Here is a 21,641-nt window from a genome sequence, read left to right as displayed (position 1 = left end):
CACTTCCCACCAGTAACCTGCACAGCACCATGTGCTATCAACTGAGGTTTGCTCACAAGAGGCTACGGTTTCCTAAAACACCTGAAGTTTCTCAGTGCTGGCCCTAAAAAGAAGAGGATAGAGAGCGGGTTATTATGTCCTCATTCATGTCTGGCCTGACAGCTCTGAGGGCTGTGATGTGGCCAGGCAGGAAATGTCTATAAACATGGAGGAAACAGAGAAACAAGGGATACTGGAACACATGTACCAATCTGCTGAAGTCCATAGGCCTACAAGCCTGTTGAAAATTAGCCCATTAAATGTTCAAAGCAAGGGTCATCTCCACCCTGTATGTACAAACAAAGTTCAGGATTAGGGCTCTTCCACCTAGGCACTGCAGCAATATAGGTATCAAAAAAACCTGTGTTTAAATACTCTGCCTTTCATGAGTCAGGTTTCCAGCAGCTGTAATAAATGAATCTGTTTTTCTGATTTTCATTTGATTTTGTCTCACCTAGACCAAAAATGCAATCTCTGGAGGAAGCCAGCCAAAGAAAGGAAGCATCTAACTGCCACCAGGTTGCTGTGCTGGATTTGTCCATAGAAGAGTTTCTCTTGTGCAAGTTCCAGCACACATGTAACACAACAGAAATCTAGGCATGGCCTGGGAAGTGAATGGGGCAGACAGGAACTTTGCTAAAGGCTAACTTCATGGTGGTGTTGAATTCCCCACCTCTTGTTCTCCAAGCAGGAACCTGAGCCCCCACCTCATCTGAGACTCAGTCCTTAGATCTACCCAACACAGTACATTGAAGTAACACCCTGGGGGAACCTCCACCTTTGCTGTGAGAGAGAACCTGTGCAGAGTATCAAGGTAGGGCAAGGGCAGGGATGAGTCTCAGAGGGCTGAGGAGTGGAAGAGAAGATGGGGAACGCGCTGTCCGCAGGGCAGAGATCTCGATGCTGCAGGGGCTTTCTGTAGGCTCAGGACGCTGTGCAGAATGTGTGCTGCATCGCTCCTGCCCCTGAACAGAGGGCTGTAGCTCAGATGATCAACAGCCTGAAGCAGGATTCTTTCCCCCTTCCTTTGAGGTTTTTTTTTATGATTGATCCCCAGTGGCTTCACTTCAAACAGTGACATCACCCTGCCCCGCTCCCCTTTAACAAATAAGCCCAGAGGCCAATACTAATGAGGCTCCAGCTCTGGTTGCTCCAGGTCCCATAACTGCAGGAAGCTCAAATTAATTCAGTGAAGATGTTCAGCACATCATCTTGAGAGCTGTGTATGAGTGGTAGCTTTTCCAGGGGAAATCTAAATGCAGTATGGACTGAAGTCCCTTGATATGTCTGTCTTCTGAGGCCATGACAGGAATTGCTACTCCTCTGAGGTGTAATTCTGCTGCTGCTATGGTCTACTGGAGACCGGGGCATTCAGCGCATCCACAGGTGGTTTATAGCCCCATTTCCTTGAATGGCATCATCCCCCACCTTCCACACCCAGACCAAGGCTGGGCAGGTATAACCCCAGGTAATTAAGCAAACATCTAACTTTAAATACTAAGATACTTAAATATCTTTTCAAGCTGGGGACTAAAATTTTAGCTGAACTTGCAAGGACGAAGAAAGGAAACCATTTAGATTGTGAAGCTGATCTAACAGCATGACCTAGTTGACCTCGCTGATATCTCAGGTGCTTTTAAACCACAAACTTACCACAGCAAATTAACACTCCTATGTGGTTTGTATGACTATCTATTTCTAGTGACTTAGTTACAGGAAGTCTTGTGTCTTTTCAAACCTTTTGTCAGAATTTCACTGAAGCTGTGTAACTCTTCATCCATCTTGCTCTGGTCATTCACGCCTCACCCCCCCCCCCCGCCCTCCCCTTGAGCACGTTCTGTTTTGTAAGAGGACTTTGATACAACTCTGCAAGATGAATTAAAAAAACACATAAATGAGGCAACATGAATCCAGCAATTAAGAATAAAGCTCCAAACTTTATTCATTGACTTGAATACAACAGTGATGCAGATTACAGTGGCACAGGAGTGCAATATGTGCTGTTTGCAGTATGACAGTGGAAACACTAATTGTACAGAACAGCAACCCAGCTCAACTTTTCATTATGCATACAAGCAGACTTACTGTACAGACAAGACATTGATTCACTTTTACAGAGACTCAGAAAGAGTTGTCTCACAGATGAATGGAAAACACAGGGACACCTCCCCAAAACGCTGGTTTGTAACGTGTAGAGGGAGAAAAATAAAATAATAAAATATCCTATTGCCAAAATCTACTGATTTAAAGGAAAATATACCTTTGAAAAATTAGTTTCAGTTTCCAAAGCTTAAAAAAACACCCCCAGCTGTAAGCCCCCCTTACAGGAAGAGTCATCAGCAATGACGAAGCGCACCACTTGGGCAGGACTGATCCGCTGTGAGCATACACAGCAGTCAGACTTGGTCTAGCCAGCCGAGAAAGAGCCTGCTCCAAAGCGTGCGGGTGTCAGTGAGAGGCTCCTCTGATTTCAGTGGCTTTACATCTTGGGGGGGTGGAAGTGCTTTCTGAAAGGTGTTCAGTGACAAAAGCCCAGGCAAGTGTCCAGTGGGACCTATCGAAGCGCCTAAGGGAGCTAGAGGCTCAGCCTGGTAAGGCACCGTTGGAATTCCCACAGCTGCTTCTGCTGCTCCAAACGCTTCATTTCCTAACGCCTCAGAGCAAGGGCCTGTGGCCCTCAGCTCTGCAACTCCAGGGTGCAACACTTGTATTAACTGTGGTGATCCCGACAAAACAGGTTACTGTTTGCCTTCAGTCATCTCTTTTAATTGCAAAAGACAGACTGCAATGCACATGAAGTGTTATCTCTTCACATGGACAAACATTTTTTAGCAAATCATTAGCAGAAGTCTATTTCCCTGTTAGAAGCCCTTTGGGCAACAAATAATTTATTTTGCATACAGCAAACAACATTAATGGCCAATTACATTCCCACTTCCTGCACTGATGCTTACATTAAAATTAATAATACTTATTCTCTCCCTGCCAAATGCGAGCATCACATAGCTCCTGCCAGCAGAACTGTCTGACTAAAAACTCTGTATCTTTGCATTGGGATAGATTTTTTTCTTTCTTATTTTATTAAGCACAAAAAAGGTGTGTGGGAGGAATCACAAGGCAAAACTCACCAGCCCAGAGCAGTCCCACAACCCAGAGCAATAAGGGTGTTTCTACACTGAAAAAGAAAGGCGCATTGTACTACTATCCCAGTGCTCAGTAGCTCTCTCTAGCTCTTCATTACGTAGCAATGGGGTAAAAACACACCACATACTGTCAAGACCAGCCCGCGCTGTGCGTCTACCCTGAAGATTACGCTGGACTCTAGCAGGTGTGTTGACAGGGCCGAAAAATTTGACAGAGCATGATCTGGATCGTGACCTGGGGCTAACTGAATGGGGAAGGGGGCTGTGGAGGCAACCCTAAGTGTCTCTCTGATGTGGAAAGGTGACTGGCATTTCAGGACAGATTAGTTCATTTTCTTGTTTCCTGTACATTTTATTGCATCATCATTAACTGGTATTTTTTACTGCTGTAGGTAACTTCCAGGATGTAGACATCCTCCTCCACAAATACATTCCGAAGGAAAGCAATGAATCATGGACTGGCAGAAAGGCCTGCTTCCATTTAGTCTACTCTACAAGGCTCTGGCCCAAATATGCCCAGATCTCCTCCTAAGTCAGGATGAGCCAAGATAAGTCATTCCAAGATGAGTTTAGAGGATGTTCATATTTTTAATGTTTTGGGGGTTAATTTTGTCACTTGTTGTAACAGCTTCATACCATTAATTTCAGTGCGGATGCTCATAAGCCATGGGCTCCAAACTTGACTCCACAGTCTGAAATAGGTACCACAGGCTCATGCCTGTGTTTTCTTCTAAGTCTGCTAAACACCACCCTGGCAAACCCTGGAGAAATCAAGCCTATGCCAGCCCTCCTCCTTCCCAGAACTTAACCCTTCTCCATCCATTGATATTACCTGACCAGGAGAAGCATGGCTCATGGAGAGGGATTTCACTTCAAAATGTGTCTAATTTCAGCGTAACAAACTTTTATGCAAGACTCCAAATGACCTGCCCTGAACTATGTGGCTGAGAAAGGGTTTCCATTTTGCAACAGGGAAAGGGCAGCAAGCACTTCAGTGCTAGGCACACGGACTTAGGACTTTGTAAGGAGAGATGACATCTGTCTTGACAGAAGTAAAAGCACTACTGGAGCCACAGAGCTATCTTGTCCCACATACAGCTATTAAGAAACTTACTGTTTTCCTAGTCTAACCTTTCACAGCACACTGCAGCTATGTCCACAACGCATCGCAAACCGTATTTAATGAAACTAACCAAACTGAAAATAAGTATGTTTCTGAGATGCCACTAAAACCTGTCTTAAATGACACCAGCATGAGATGATAACAAACAATTAAAAAAAAAAAAATCTGTGAGCAAACTTCACAAGAATTTACTCTTCCAGTTGTACAGAAATTCTAGTGGGTTTGGGATAGGACACTGGCAGAGTTGAGATGCTACATTCTGCTTCCTAAACTGAGGCCACAGAGGATCACATTGCTTCATTGAGAAATAGTGGACAGTTTAGTAATTTCCAAATCTGCTCTTCAAGTTGGCTTAATTCTACTGTCTTCAGAGATGATTAACAACATATTTATTTCAACATATTTATTTCAACTTCTGACTCCCAGTAGGCTGGAGCTCACACTGAGTTAAGGCATGGGTATAGAGGGCATGGCCAGCTGTTCCCACTGCAAACACAACAGTTCTCTAGTTGTTCATATGAAAATTATCACACCAGTATCTGAAGAGGGCACAGAACCCAGTAAGTCAGACCTCAGGATTCCCCGTTAATATGAAGACTACTACATGGGGAATTACCCTTCCATCCAAGCGCTGCCAGGGTGGGTGCTGCAAATGTTTGCATACAAGGCCTTTTAAGGATATTGCCTGGGGCCAACCTGGCACTTCCATGATGTGGGAAACTGGCCCTGCCTTTTACACACTTGATACATCACAGAACCAGGTATCCACAAGCCTCACAGATACGAGCACATGTGCAAGCGACAACCTTCATAACTTAATGACCACTATCTATTAAACACTAGGCACTATTTGGAAATTCCAGGTTAACTACTCACGTAGTATCTCAACTCTAAATGGGGAGTGTGTGTGCTACATGTGCACCTGTGTACGTAATCCCATTTTGCACACCTGTGGTTATTTTGCAATGCCATCCCAAATAAATGTTTTGACAGTTCTTTGCTCTTACATCACTCCTAATGCAGAAAAGGGGAAAAAACAAGACAGAAAGCAATCAGCTTTCAGTCCTCTCAGCAATGATGTTCTTTTGACAGCACCGAGTTTGATGGGACTTTAGCAGAAGCTCAAACGCTTTGCAGGAGATAGAAGAATGTAAGGCATACTCATAGAATTGTAGAACAGTCTGGATTGGAAGGGACCTTTAAAGATCATCTAGTCCAATCCTGACAGGTCTCAAGGGAATATTGAAGAGGGGAATTACAAAGAACTGCCCAAGAAAATGCTACTTGATTGATACTAGGAAAATGATTCATTGCTTACAAAGAAAATTCTTCCTGGGGCTACATTTCTGTTTTTATTAGGTGGGCAGAGCAGATGAGAGAACAGAAAACATTGCAGTGACAACCGCTAACAGCCCACTGCAGAAAACACGCTCTGCCTATGGCTGGCTGCAGCACGGTTTTTATGGACAGGTAGGTGGTTGGGATAGTTATGGGGAATTAACTACAGGCATGAAAGTAAAGCTCAGAAAACATTTCATGTCCTCAATCAGAAATAAAGCAGTATTAAGTCTAGTGCAGAGAGCTGTGAACTGACTGACTATGCTCCACACCAGTGAGATGCTAACCAGCAATGGCCCAAAAATCCAGTTTGAGATTAATTGTTTCTGCAGCATCTAAGCTGGCTTCTCTTCATTCCTTCCTGATCTGCAATTGCAGCTTTAAATTCTCAGTTGATGAGGCAGATACAAATGACCCTGTCATTTTTCACAGGCTAGGAGGCTGGGTTCTTTTTTTTTAATTTTTTTAAAACCTTTTTTTTTTTTTTTTTTCTTTTTTTGGGAGGAGAGAGAGGAGAGAAAACAACCTGGCTTAGTCATTTTATGAAATGACTGGGTAGTGTATCCATGTATGCTGTGAGAAGTTCAACAGTAATCTAGAGATGGGGACAGAAGAATGCGGACTGGCAGCTCACATCCTTGAGAGAGCAAGTAGTCAGATCAAAAAGGTTTATTGTCGAGGTGACTTGGGCTAAAGGACCCATAATGCCTACTATGTTTGAGAGGCAGCAGCACAGTATCATCTAGAGGATGTAGGCTGACAAAATTTGGAGAATTTTAATACTTCAAATACATAAAAACTCAAACGTTCATCTCAAAGTTAAGCCACACCTTGCAAGTGACAAAACCTGAATTTCTGACTCCAGCATTCCCAAAGCCTGTGACTGTAAACCACTGCTGTTCTTTTGTCATATGGATCTGATTTCAGCAGTCACTCAAAAATGCATCTCAAACTGCCAGTGTCCCTAACATTCCCATTTACTTCTCAGTCAGTGTTCCTCTAAAACCGTTTCAGATGCTTGTTCTGAAAAATGAAGTAAAAGATGCTGAACTGATCCTTGCTGCAATCTCAGTGAAGTCTGGAGAGCTTACAATTGCACGTGTCAGTGTTCACCGAGGACTTCTGTTCAGTGGGGCCCGTGATGCCAGATCTGCATGGTAGCGTATTCTCCAGCTTGTCCCATAGACTCACCGTTCCCTGAGCTCTAGGGACGTGGAGCAAGTGCTGACCCCTTGTCTCTGTCTCTCAAATGCTGAATCTTCAACTCAGATTTTAGCAAAGGAACCACAGTGATCTGTTGCAACAGGACTTCCTAAACCAGCAAAGAAGAGGCAGGATGTGGGCTGCCCTGCACGTTTCACGGTGAAATGCCATTTTGTGATACAGAGAACTCAACACAGCGATACTGAATCTCACAACTACATGGACTGTTTCCCCTTCCTGACTTCCAGATTTTAACACCAATGTCTCATATAACTGAAAATACAAAGGTTCTGATGTCTCCAGTGCCAAAAGTTTCTGCATTGAAAATGAAACCTTGATGTTCTTTGACAGACACAGGACCTGAATGACCCTCTCCCATGCCAGGAGACAGTCTCATTAGTGCAGTATGCATTGGCAGTTAAGCACCAAGGAAGAGAAAAAGCTGACCTTGCAGCCACAATGCATTCATTTGATTACTTTGGTGCTCATGTCCTCCTCTGTACAGGACTTGCCCAGAAGCAGTTAAGGTATATACAGGCAGTTTTTTAAGCTGCAGCATATTGGAAGAAGACTGAAAGCAATAAGGAGTTCAATGCAGCTCAGAAACTGTCTTGCATGATTATTCTGTCTTCACAAACCATGTCAGGCACAAAGGGAAATAAAAATAACCAAGGCTGGCGCTTTGAAACTTCAAGAGAGGAAAAAAAAAAAAGTCTGTGCCCTCTTTTCCAAGCACAAGTGAAAAAACTACGTTAACCGAAAAGAGTGCTTGGCCCCATGCACTGTGCCATATTGACAACAGCAACTGCAATTTAATCAAAAAAGCCTCTATTGGCAGAGCATGGCACCTTGATGGCACCTTTTAATTCATAAACATTCCTCCCACAGAGGGATGAATTCATGTGTTAGCTTGCAGAGAATCATCTTCCCTGCTGATGTAAAACCTACAACCCCACTGCAGTCTGATGAGCTGTACTAGTAATTACTAGCAGGGAGTCTGTCCCGAAATCTCTGGGTGCGAACCAGGGCACACTTAAAAAAGTATTTTCTCACTCTGTCACTCCCACCCTCATCCACCCATCTCCTGGACTAAATCACAAGAAAACTGACTCTTCTCCATCATTCCCATTACTTAAGTGATCTTAAATTATTCAAATAACTGGTTAAGCTCCAGCCTTACTAATTCAAGCAGAAAGTGTGAAGAGGGAAGACTGACAACAGACACAGCAATTCAATTCCTACATCCTAGCAAATATATACAAGTACAAGGAGTCCATTTTCCAGAAATTCAACTGGTATGTACTGGAAGTGAGCAGAGCGCCCACCTTTGCAGATTGTGTCACACAAAGAAGATGCCATTTCAAAAGAGTGCCAATTAAGAAACAGTTGTGTGAAAGACTTAATGTGACCGTGTGCATATGTTACAAAGGCTTTCTGCTTCACTACAGACCATCTATCTTCCTCCCCATATATATACACATATATACACATACATACACGCACACACATAGATAGATGGATAGATATAAATACATGTGTGCGCACACACACAAACATACATATATATATTTTTATATATATATATTCTTTTCCAGTTCTTGGAGTGGTTACAACTACTTTAGTCTACAAGGCATCCTAAGGGCACTTCCTGGCTCTAGCAATAAAGTCCATCATATTGTGGAGAGAAGTAAAGGGAATATAATTGAGGGAGAAGAACAGAACAGTTTCCTATCTTGTGTAATATCATGTAACAGGTCGACACCTCTGAGAACTATCATTGCTGTTTCTGAGCCCAGATATTTTCTGTGTTCCAGGAGGGAAAATGTTCTTGTTCAATTGCTGTGTACAGAGGTGCCACTATGCGATTTTCCCTTTTTGGTGGATAAGTAGTCGCTTCCAAATAGTTTGGACTGGATGATACAATATCCTATTATCATTTTTTGTTGATTTGTTTAAAGGGAGATTAAAAGAGTTTTGCTTTTTTCTTCATGTCGTTGCGTCTCCAGAGAGGTAACTTGTCAAACTCCTGTATCGTCATGCCAAATATTTCTTGAAAAACTTCAGGTGCTAAGTGACGCTTTAAAAAAAAAAAAAAAAAAAAGGAGAAAAAAAAAAAGGAGAAAAGGCAATGGTCAGTCAAAGCCAAAGAGACACAACAGGAGACAGGAGTGCCTTAGGGATTCCATGCCACTGTGTAAGAGCCATTGCAAGAAACAATAATGCTCTGGCAATACACATATCCAAGTCCTCATGTGCTTGGGTGCTCAATGAATCAATAAAATTTTGCAATGTAAGTCTGAGAAGTTTACAACGGAAATCAGGAGAACTATTTCAAGTTGCTGAATAAGCGAGAGACAGAAAAATGCTTTGTCTGAAGTCACCCAACAAACAGTGATAGACCAGAGAACATTAGCTAGTCACCTCTGCTTACATACGGAAGTTCAAACCGACACTGGGTTTCAGGAGAGCTTTGCAGAAAGGCTGCAGGTTGACATGCTCCATTTCAAGTTCTGAGAAGAAAGATGTCTGGCCAGAATAACTGTCCAGCACATTTCTCTACTGCCAAGGAAACATTTTTGGTGCTGTTTTGTGCACAAGTTACTTCTTGTTCAGCTGCTTTACAGTGCACTGGATGGGGAAAGTGTCTCCCTGTGGCACTAAGGTAGCACAGTGTTGAATTCTGATTAGTGATCACATATTTACTAGTCTAAAAATGTGCATGAACGGTTACTTACTCAAACTCTTGTGGCCCCTTCCATTCATTTCCACAGATTAACTAACTACAAATGACTTAAACATCCCCAGCCTTCCACTGGGCTGCTTAAGTCTTTCTAATCCATGAAGTTATAAACAATTTTTATTTGTTGGCAGAGATTTGAATCCTCATGTTTTTGGACATCAGCCAACTCACAGGACTCATGGATGAGTTCAAGAAAATTAAACTTTTGATCCTCAGGGATGGCTGACCTTGACTCTTAGCTAAGAAACGATCCAAGATCAAACAAAGTATTGCTTCATGCCAATATGGATCCTATGACTACAAAACACTTCACCAATTTTGGGCTTTCTATCAATTTACAAGTATATAATTAATTGCTTGAAAACATAAGGGGGTTGTGAGAACCTCAGTCCAGAGGCAGGGAGACAGAGATGTGGGACTCCTGGCCCAGCACTGGTCATGGAGATGCGGCTGCTTCCTCCCCCTCTCTGACTCTGTCCCTGCTTAGTGCTGAGAAATCTTCCCAGTCTAACAAGGACCCAGACTTCAGTGTCTGAGCTTTCAAGTGTGCAACAACAAACAACTTCAGCAGGAAAGAGCATTTAGGAACTTGCTTCTCTTACCTCGAGCCTGGTTCTGTCTACATCTTTTAGTATTTTATTTCGCCCTCTGTTGGTCACCATGAGAATTTCATATGGAAAAATCTGTTAACAATGTATAAAAGGGGGAAAAAGAGATGTATTTACATTCTAAGGCAAAAAGAACACAATGTGTCTATTTTCATAACCACACAAACATTTGGTTTCTTTTTTCAAAGGAAATCACAGCACTTTTGTCCCCTAAAGCTGCATGAGAGGCAAGCCAATCTGGACACAGCAAGAACTTGGTTAGTAGCAATATGCCTCGCAGTGTAGAGCCACTGCGTACTTGCCCACCCCACTGATTTTTATGGTCCATATAATACAGCTGACTTTGGTCAGACAGTCCTCTCTAGTCAATATACTTTCTCATCCAGCAATGTATAAACTTAAGAGTTTATTAAAGTAAATATATTTGGCACTCATTGGTCTGATGGTTGCCAAAGTGTGGACAGCTCTAAGGAAACAGACTTAGTGGACTGTTAAAAATGAACCACATGAAAGTACATCAGAAAAAGCAGCAACTTTGAATAAGCAAGCTACTGACTAGTGGGGGCCACCGCATTCAACAAAATTCATCACTTGATTTTCTTTGCCTTTTTGGATAGTTGAAGAGTTCAAACAATTGCCCACTGCGCTTGCTGGCTGTGCAATTCATACATGGATTAAAGGAGATGATACTTTGTCTTACACACCTTCATCTACTTCAGAAGAGTATGTGTCCAGCACATCTCCCATTAACATTCCCCTCACTTTCCCTTTACATTGCAAAGAACATCCAGAACTTACACAAATCAGTTATTAGCCAATAATCAATTCCTGACTGCATAAATGATTTTAGTTTTGTTTTACAGGTTCTTTGAAGTAAAACGTTTACTGTTAGTGGGTCTCAAATCAGTGTAATCCAACAGAAACAATGCTGCTTAGAAAGGATTTCAGAAAACCATGTGCCTTAAAATCAGTTTCTGGAATCATCTCTGGCACATAAAATTCTGTTTTAGGATTTTTTCATTGGGCAGCACTTCCATAAATGTCTGGAATGACTTAGGAGAGCTCACGCTCCATCTGACAGAGCCTCTCTATAGCCCTTCTCATTGCATGTCTCTGCCGAGTCAGAAAACAGCATTCCCTGTGAGGTTCTCATCCAACTCCTACTGAAGTCAATGAAGATTTTCTGCAGACCTCAGTGGCGACTGGCTCAGCCTTTACTGTTATTTATGGGCCTTGTTTTACTTGCCTGCTGGGAACAAGAGTGAGACCACCAAAACTCTCCTGGAGAGACAGCTGAGCTATTAGCAAATGCTATTAATTCAATTAATTTAACATCAGAAGAAATTCAACCTGACCAACTTCTGTGCAGAATTAGGCAATTAAGTTCATTCCATTATCAACAATTATCCCAATGAACTTTTCAGAAATATAATAAATAAGATTCAGGCATCAATGAACACACCACTGAGTTTATTGTAAGTAATAATTTAAATGACGTGTGCTTACATATCAATTGTAAGATATGCTTCTTAGGAGATTCTGACATTGTCACAATTGTACAATTATGTCTATACTTTGAATTACATTGTTTATGTTTGATACTGGAAATAGCTACCATATACAGCATTATAGGAAACTAAAATGTAACTTTTCATATTTAAACAGGCAGAGTTTAAGTCAAGATCTACGGTCATAAGTACATTTTATATTTAGATATTCACAACAAGGCATGTCTCAATCTGGGGTGGCAGGATGCACAAATTCTGTCCTTTCTGGAGAATCATTTGGTAAAATTTGGTCATTCTTAAGTTTATTAATTTTCACTTTTCATGTGTTTCAGGTTTAAGTTAGTGTTGGACCACTGACGTGAATAAAAATACTGCCAATTCACACAAGCTAAGGGTCTAGCATCACCTTTATAAATATCAACAGAACCTATTATCTCATGAAAACTCCCGTAACTTTTATCACTAATAATACCGACAGAATTTGTCACCCAAAATAACATTCCAAATCACTGGGTGCATCAACAGCAGTGGTGGCTGTAAGAATGACTATTGCACTGAAAGAGAAATTATTTGGAATAAAAAGTAGTATCTCAGAAGTCGGGGATGTCCCCAAGGTCTTATTTAGATAATATATAAAAACATATGTTAATATACATTGCACTGGGGTCTCAGCTTATAAAGCTAAGGTTATTGCCTTGTACGGTTTGTCTGGAGGTGGCTCGGAAGCACAAGTAGGAATCTGGTTTGCAAAAAGAGCTCCTCACTTAACTGCAGAAATGCTGATCCTTGTAACTTTGACAAAATCATGATTTCTTGGAAGGTTCACCAGCAACAGAAAAAGTTTTAAGATTTAAAACACAGCCCTGATTGAATCCCCTCTGTATATTATGTTAATTTTTGACTCAGACATCTCTAGACATAGCCACAAAAGCACTCTAATTTATATCTTATGTTCAACTGACATTATCTCTTTTTCCAATAAATCTGAAGAATTTCTCATATAGGGAATTCAACATTATTGAAAGGTGTCAGACTAACAGCGCTGAGAGCTAAAGAACAGATCCAGACAGACATGTAGGTATCTAACTTCCAATTTGAAACAAAGATCCATGTATTTCATTCATTTCTAAATAAAGACAGCCTCAACAGTGTGCTGTGAACCACGGTATTCTGCATCACTTTTCCAACCTGACAGATATGAGACCTTCCCGTCGAGTTTGGCCTGCTGTTTTGGCTAGTGGAAGCTTGACAGAGAACTAGCTTTTGAGCACCTACAGTCTCTTTGTTTTGTCTCTGGAAAAGCCTCCTTAACCTAAGAAACACACCTGGGCTGCCCTCAGCCTGCCCGAGTACTAACACCTGTAATAGGCAAAGTCCAGAACAAAGGGAGAGGTTTGGCACATAAGGAGCAGGGAGTGAGGTGAGGTAAAGAAAAACAAGGGAACTAAGACATTTCCTGTATTTAATCTGCATTTCACAGTCAAATCTTCACTGTCTTGAAGGAAAGTGAATAACATCTGCACTTGCCTTTGGCTCCAACATGTTAGGCATAGATACTCCTCTGTCCATTCTCATTCCAGGGACATGACCATCCGGAAGGGACTGCATCAGATACAGGTATACATCAGACACATAGGTTACACACACAGAGGGTAAAGGCACTCAAGTAGGGGTGAAAACAAAGGTGAATTTGCCCTGAGACTTCCGTCAAGTCTTAATACTTAGTTTTATCACACAGATCATTGCCGTGGCTGCTGTTTACTGCTTCTCTGAGGCATGCAGAGGGATCCTTCGATCCTCTCTGCTACCACAGCCTTCTGTCTCTGCTAAGGCTGGTGAAAGCTCGCCGCTGAGCCTACCAACGTCACTTCCCAGGTGGACCTGGGGACGCCAGAAGAGTGGTGGGCGCTTTCCCACCCCAGTGACTAAGTAGAGTTCTTCTTTGGACAAACACACAGAAGTGTTAATTCAGATCCCACCCAACAGAATACCAAACACTCTTACACTTTCCTTCCTGTCACTTACGGTATCAGCTGAGGGTTGGTTTTTTTTTTTGTCTCTAAAATGGGAAATTCTTACTATGAACACAAAAAGGGACAGTGTAAAAAGATGCTGTTTTGACACAGGTACTGTTCCTAACAAAATAACGTCTTGAGCACAATACATGGGCAACTCCTCTCTCCCACAAATCTTCTCTTTCCAATCATCATGATTTTGATACACCATTAACAAAATTATCCAAGTAATTAAACCCTTTCTTAAATTGCTATTTCACATTGTGATTGTGCTGAGGAGCCAGCCAGACTCAAAGCATTCTGGAAAAAACCCTGCGGACAGGATTTGGAGTAAAAGGGTTTATGTTTGCAATCACATCTCTTACTGGCTCTTCTGTGATGACAGCACTGTAGAAAATTACTGATCACTCCTCTTGTCTGAAGAGCAAATTCCAGGGCAAAAATTAGGAGTTCAAGACTCCTGGTATGGGAGAAAATTGCCTCCAGAAGAGACTTTCTATATGTCTCTGGGGTCGGTACTAGAGAGGCTGGAAATAAATCCAACCTCAGCTGTCCAGAGAGGACTGTTACAGATAACTCATGTATCAACAGACAGTGGATTTTACAGAGCAAGTCACAGAACTGGTGTGAGCTGTCTCAACCCAGCTCTGGGGAGGTAACAAGGAGGAATCTGAGGCTGTGTCTGGTTTTTGTTGATAAGAATCTACATTGGTGATTATGCTTAAACATGCAGGAAAATCAAAGCTATTGTCTTAAGAAACCCTTCCCTGTAGCAGAAATTCAGACTTCAACAAGAAAGTAGGTGGGGTTTTTTTTTCTGTTGTCAGTTGATTGATGAAAACCCGTACTCTACCTGGAAATCTGAAAAGCAAAAGAGAAAACTCATCAGCTTTAGAGTGTGGAAGAACAGGAATCGGTCAGTCTACCAGCTAATCCTTATGTCTTCTAGTCTATCTGATCTTTTCAAAGATCTCTAAGGCCGGCAACCTTCCTACTTTTGGACTTGGTTTGTAAAGAGTCAAACACTCCAAATACTGCAGCCCTTTTATTTTGAGCAGGCTTCTCATTCAGGAAAATCAAGTCACTTTGGAAATATTAAGAGATGCAAAATTACAATCAAATGAATAAATAGCCAACTAAAATACAAAAGTGTAGAGCAGGATTCACCCCACCTAACCTCTGCCATCAGGTAGCTGTCTAGATTCCTCCACAGTCTATAAAGAGACACAAGCACCAAGAGAAGATGCCTGATGGTAAGGTATCTAAGATAGTCGGGATCAATCTCACTTTCGAGGTAACTAGCCTCTCTCTCTCAGCTCAAACCATTTCAAAACATTAACTCTCAAAGTTTCATAACTTCCATAAATGTTAGTTGTCAATTTTTATCAGGCAATGACTGATATGACATCTAGCTCAAAGTCATAACGAAAATCATGAGCAGCAATGGGGATCAGAAGGCATTATCCCCCTTTCTTCACTGTGGCACATTCTTTCAGACTGTGCCGTGGATGGTAATTTTCAGAGAAAGAAAACACCATAACAGAACTCGGTACATATTCCTGATAATATACAGGTTACCTGCTTTCCATTTGCACCAATGCTAAAGCAGTCCCTTGGCATAAACAAGGATCAGCTCCACATGGCAGATTTAGCACAATAAACCCAAACTTTTTAATAGGTATTTGCAGAGTTTGAGTTAATTGTTGAGTTTACCAGAGGAAGTTAAAATGTACTGAGCAAATACAAAGTAACCACCTCCACAACCTTAAAACAACAGAAATGATCAAACATCATAATGTGTTCAGTAATGAAGTGGCATGTAAAAAAGCTCCTCAGCCTTACCTCTAACACCACCACTCACATCCCCATAACTGTTGTACTGACCAAAATCTGTGGACACCGGCTGTAACAGGAAAAGAGGGACATGCACATAAATTCACAGTTCATGACTTCACAATCAGGTTGGTATACGGGGAGAAATAAATTGCTTTAAGCCTTTTATTTTCCCCTCAGTTTTCACAACATTTCTTGCATTGCTTTCTTGCGTTTTTAACAATGTAGTTTGTGGGAAGGACAAGTAGGTTTTGTCTGACTTTGGATGGTCTTATAAGAAACCTTGATCAAACTGAAAATCCAATACAGTTAATATGGAAATAAATACTATGGATAACTAAAGCCACCTTTCCTTCTCAAAATCACCATCTCCTTACCCTGTGAAGTCCATTTTTTCCATAGCCAGGGAGAGAAGAGGTTTTGGAGGCTGAAGCATGTGCTGTTGAATGAGGAAGGGAAAAATCTTTTACTGGAAAAATCCCACGGAAACTCAAAACCAAGAACATTTGAGGAATCAACTAGCATAAAAAACACAGTTTAAAGAGCTAAGCATATACATAACCAACTGAGACACACTGACTTTAGAGACCAATATCTCAGCCCCAAACTCATCACAACCTTCCACACAGCTTTACACACAGCTTTATCATGCCATGGTGGCAGATCATCAAGAAGGGGGACTGATTTTGCCCAGCTCAAAATCAAACTGGTCTCCACTGAGTTGAAAGTAATGCTCAAGGATCAGACAACAGAGCAAAATAACTTTTTACTCCTTAGCTAGGTCAAGTATTGCTGTGCACCTTATGATGGGACCAAGATAAAGGAAAAGGAGGATCCAAGATCAGCGTTTGACTGGATGGGTTCCCTGTTAAGTGTCCCATGCAGGTCAATTCAATTCTACTCTCCTAAGTGGTACACACCGTTTATATATCATCACACCCTCCAAACCTTTAATGAATTTCCTTTCTATCCTTCCTACTGCAACTATTATTGCACTCGTGCTCCCAGATTCTGCTGCTGCACAAGCCAAGATACATGTGACTAGCACACTCCATTCTCTCTGTATTCACATGCTTCAGCTTGCCATTTTTTGCTATGAAGGAGAAAAGGCTATTTGTTTTGGTCCTGTAACACTGTAATTGAGAGATGCTTTGGTACTGACTTCCCCAGCAGAATCATCAGAATGGGCAGTGCTGAGTTGCAGTTTAAGCAAAATGTGCTATTATAATTTGATAACCCAGCCTATTAGCATGTGTGTGATCTAACAGTCACTGAGTATTTTACCTCACTCCTTATCTATATTAGAAAATCTCTCTCCTCCAAATTGCCTGAAATTCCTCAACCTCATATTTCTTCTAATTAAGAAACAACCACGACACTCCTCCCCTCACCAAAACCAGCTAATCAATTAGGCCACTCTTTCAGGGGAGACACCACACATATACGTATCAAGCAGTCTTCCCAATGGTCTCTTTTCTGGGAGACCACTTGGTATGTGTATACATGGTGTCCATTATTCACTGTCCATTAATAGCTTTACTGCCTACATGAATTACCTGGAGAATCGTAACGACTGGCAGAAAGGGCTGACCTATCGCGACTCTCCTTTTCCATCTCTTCTTTCAATATCAATTGTCCCAGACCAGAGTTGAGCTATAAATGACAATTAAAAAAAAAAAAGTCAATAAAATAAAACCAATCAAGGCATTAGTAGAAATTACTTACAGAAAACAAAGGGGCACTATTTGATGGTGTTCAGAAACAGCATGAAGACAAGCTCATAACCACCTTCATGAGCTGCTCCTCCTGCAGCTGCCGGCGTCTTTGTAGCTCCTCATCATCTTCCTCTCTTCCACTTGATCTGCGTCTCATGTCAGCTCCTGCTCCCATAAAACCACAGTACAGAGAGAACTTTGTGTATCAGTTCAACGCAGCTTGAAGATTTCAATGCTAGTTCAAAGTATTGGTTGATGTATTGAATGAGCAAAGCACTATTTTCTTGCAGGCTCAAAAGACTTTTTCAAAACTCACTCAATGAAACTCAGATAGCCTGCCCTGTGGCTATCAGGCTTCTTATAAAATTAAGAAGAAGTTAAACTGCACATGAGTTCTAAACCAAGCAACAGTCCTGGATGCAAAAGCCATGAATCCATGTAATAGAAAAAAGGAACTCAGATTGCTAGTTCTGGAAACATGGGGTTTAATGGCACCAGTAACTGCGCCAGTGGCTGAAAACATGAAGTCTGATTTACATTTATCAGAATGTAAAGACTTTTTTAGTCTTTTTTATAGACTCAGAAAAGCAAATCTGAATTAACATTTCAAATGGAAAATCAAACTACAATAATCTAAATGGACACTGGAATAAACGAGGCATTATTTTTAGCCTAAAGCAAACTAATTTGACCCATTAGATAAAGTTAAAATTAATTAAGACCCAGGTGTTCTACATTTTAGTTCCTTACTTGAATATTCTGAAGAAATAGTCCAATTTGGACACCAGGATACTTCCAGGAATACGTAGAATATGATACTGCTGCAAGCATTTAGACAGCAGTTGTATTTTTTTCTGCACAGGTTATATCCTGATATAATTATTCACCAGTCCTATGCTAGACAAACTCAGTGTTTTATTTGAATGAAAACTAAATTTTGCAACTAAAGTATCAGAAGTTTTATATCAATTAAATGTTTTGTACAGCAGTGTTTAATTGATGCTAATATGGAGAGAGATGAAAAGTTACGGAGAAATTTGTTTGTATTTAAATTATTATTTTTTGGTGTCTCAAGCTTTTGCAAGACTTTTCAGTACAATAGCAGTAATACTAATTTTTTTGACGGTTAAGCTCATTCTAGCTCTGTAAACAAAATATCACACTCAGGAAATCAGACAACAAGCCAAAAAAACTGGGGCTTGTGGGTTTGTTTTTTAGTGATTTAGTTGTCATCCACTGCCTAGAGACTGAGCCAAGAGCCAAAATTTCCAAGAAAGGCTCCTCCACCTCCGACATGCAGCATAGTAACGCTGTAGTTATCACAAGTATTGTCAGGAGAGTTTCAGGTATGTAGATGTTATCACTGTGACTGTAAGGTTTGCCAGGTCGCAATCCTATATAAAGGACATTTCCAAAAAATTGCCGCTCCGTACGCAGCCCCTTCAATTGGTCACTGAGCTCTCCCACCCTGTGTCTCCTCTCCCAGCACTTCTGTGAAAATCCCATTGCAATGAAAAGCATACGCTCCTTCACAGAGACCTGAAACAGGCAACACTTTCAATATTTCAGACATGGCTTCACAAATGAATCAGGCTAGACAGCTTTTTTTATGCTATGGGGGTCAATAAAAATTACTAGAGAAAAAACCAAACCAAACCAAAATTAAAATGATCATGTGCATGATTTAAAGAAAAGAAGATACCTGTGGTGCAACAACATACAAGAAAAATACAAAGTCTGTAGGAACAGTAACTCTGAAAATCAGGACTTTTTTAGTCCATTAACTGTTCCACTTCAGTCATCGCTTCTTGCCATGAAAACAGTCACGTGGTTTAGGACTAAAAGATTAAATAGACAATAACTGAAAGAAGTCAGGCTTGTGTGTCACACCACACTTTTTAAGCTACTACAAAACCTCTTCTATTCAGTGCTATTCAATAGTTTTAAATTCACAGACACTCAGAGGAACTGCACTTTGTGGCAAACACCTGGAGTGGACACAATCTTCACTACAGCTCCAATATTAATCTACTTTGGTTACCAGTACCTTTTAAGTCGCATCGCTTGTATCATATTTTTTTGCATACCTATGGCCGCAAGGGAGGGAGGACCTGGCCAGTGGTCCATCTCAATCTTTGGTATCTCGTTGGGTGCTGGTGCATGAGCTGCTGGGAACTTGGAGGACTTGATGATATCCTCGGAGGACTTGCTCTGTGCTGCCAAAGCAGCTGCATCTAGATGGCAATCAGGGAACTTAGCTATGTAATGATCTGTATCAATATAAAGGTCTTCCTTATTTTGGCAAAATTTTATACTTTACAAGAAAATTTTCAAAAAGCAAACATTTTCATGTTTTGCTTTTCTAGCTGCAATTCGAAGCGAAGTAATGTTGTTCTCTTGCCAACAGATTGGAATCAAACCTTCCTCTCCTCCCTCGTCCCCACCCCAAAATAGCCCCAAATCAGCGTTGGATTTTACTAGGGTTGCACAGTGTTAGAATGATTTGGCAAGAGTATTTGCCAGTATCTCTTAAGGACAGCTGATTATTAATGAAGATGAAACCAGATTTATGTACTGATCTGTCTTCCCTCTAGGGCAAGAAAACAAATAGTTCAGAGGAACAGCACTAATTTTAAGTCTACCAATGCTAATTATTTCCTACGTTTCTGTGACAAGCTGCAAAACAAACGAAAAAAGAAATCTGAAACAACTATGTTTATTTAACCAGCGGAATTTTTCTGCTGCATGCTCTTGCTTATTAGCATGCAGTAGTAGTAAAAGCAGACGTGAATTTATTAATAAATACTAAACTCCATTCAGATCAACTTGGCAGAGAAAGGCACTTGCAATGAAATGAACCTCACCAATAAACTATCTCAGCAGCGGGGCATCCACTTAGGATTCAAATCTAAGCCAAAGTCTCTTAAAAGCACGTCAGGATGTGCATTATAGCTTTCACTTCTTGATATAGATAAAAAAAAATTCAATAGGATTCAGTTTACATTAAAACCAGCCATAACTACCTCTTATCTGCAAACTGTTAGCTCTGATCGCCTCCTCTTATATGAAGCTATAGTATCAGAAGCAAGGATTCTGGGATTTTGTTTCCTTTTCTCTCTTTTTTTAAACAGAAATACGTCTGTTAACAAAGTGAAGCACTGTGTTGTTCATCCAACATGTTCAGGGTAGTTCAGGAACATCAATCTTAGATATTATTGGGAATTCTGAGTATTTTATGATTGGGAAACTCTAAGCATAATTGCAGGTATGGAGGAATCTGGTCAGAGTTTACAAAAGCATGACTTCAAACAGTACTTACGTATTAGAATTGGTGATGTCAGTGGTTAAACATTCACATGTTAATGGGAGGTGAGGAGACACATTAAAACCATAAAAATAAACAAAAATAATGTTAAGAATTTTTCCAAAATGAGCATATGGTTTGAAAATTTAAAAAAAAAAAAAAAAAAAAAAAAGAGGAAAAAACCCCCTGATGTAATATCACAGCAGCGTTATTTGCAGTGCTCGCTCCTGACTACAGAATGGACTTCCCAGGGTTTCCAAATCATCTCAGCTCAATGGTTCTCAGCCAACTTTTCCTCTAAATCCCATAGTACTGCTAAACCCTAAACACACTTCATTGGATAGAGAGTCTGAAAAGGGATGGAAACTCAAAGTCTTTAAAAAGTGGAGTCATCCATCTTTCACCACATTACATAAAAATCATCTCCTATTCAAAGTTTTCTATTCAGAGCAGAAGGGAAGAGTGAACACCCTCATTATAACCGGGACCTCGCTCTGCAGTACTAAAGACTGGCAAGACAGTGGGCTTCTCTCATCATTGCTATTTCAGACCTGCTGTAACAATGTCTACACCGAAAAGATTAGAGCACTAATACTGCTGTCCGACTCCAATCCAAACACCTGGAAAAACAAGTACAGCGTACTACCTGAGCTGTATCACCAGGCCCGAGAAACAAATTAGCCCTGTCAGTGATAAGTCACCTATATTATCTTCAGTAACTAAAGATTCTTATTTAAAGCCACAGGCACATTCGGAATTCCAGTCCGATAATAGCATCTCCATCTTTGCTGTTGAAATAAATTATTGGACTTTGTTTAAAATAAGGACATTCCATGAAGTCCCTGTCAGAGAACAGTCTGTTGTTAATCCATTCTAACGTGATCAGTACCTGTATTCTGAAAATATAAAGAAGTGAAATACAGGAAGGCATCATAATGCTAAAGAGACAGCAAAATCGCAGTTAATGCCAATTTTGACATTAATATCAACGTGGCCAAGATTTAAACCATATGATCCAAATGAAACAACATGCTTTAAAACATAATGACTCAGCAGGACATGCAATAACAGC

The 21,641-nt window shown here is 40.8% G+C and overlaps 1 protein-coding gene across 7 annotated transcripts in view; it reads right to left on the bottom strand.

Annotated features, from left to right (window-relative positions):
• Nucleotides 1–1,956: 1,956 nt before the first annotated feature.
• Nucleotides 1,957–21,641, bottom strand: part of ABLIM1 (actin binding LIM protein 1) — a 217,852-nt gene continuing 198,167 nt past the window's right edge. For 6 of the 7 annotated variants that reach the window (XM_075757837.1, XM_075757834.1, XM_075757832.1 and 3 more), the window contains 6 exons: nt 19,353–19,499; nt 17,339–17,430; nt 17,107–17,203; nt 15,928–15,989; nt 15,560–15,620; nt 13,230–14,578 (listed from right to left, as the gene is read on the bottom strand). In XM_075757837.1, coding sequence (XP_075613952.1) covers nt 14,541–14,578; nt 15,560–15,620; nt 15,928–15,989; nt 17,107–17,203; nt 17,339–17,430; nt 19,353–19,499 — 497 coding nt within the window. In that variant the 3' untranslated portion in view covers nt 13,230–14,540. Of the gene's footprint in view, nt 8,924–10,188; nt 10,270–13,229; nt 14,579–15,559; nt 15,621–15,927; nt 15,990–17,106; nt 17,204–17,338; nt 17,431–19,352; nt 19,500–21,641 lie in introns of those variants that run through there. The other variant, XM_075757838.1, reaches the window with a different exon arrangement.

This window comes from Balearica regulorum, chromosome 7 (genome assembly GCF_011004875.1).
Source record: "Balearica regulorum gibbericeps isolate bBalReg1 chromosome 7, bBalReg1.pri, whole genome shotgun sequence".
Taxonomy (NCBI): Eukaryota; Metazoa; Chordata; class Aves; order Gruiformes; family Gruidae; genus Balearica; species Balearica regulorum.
Note: the sequence above shows the minus strand (reverse complement) of the source record. Positions and strands in the feature narration are given on the sequence as shown.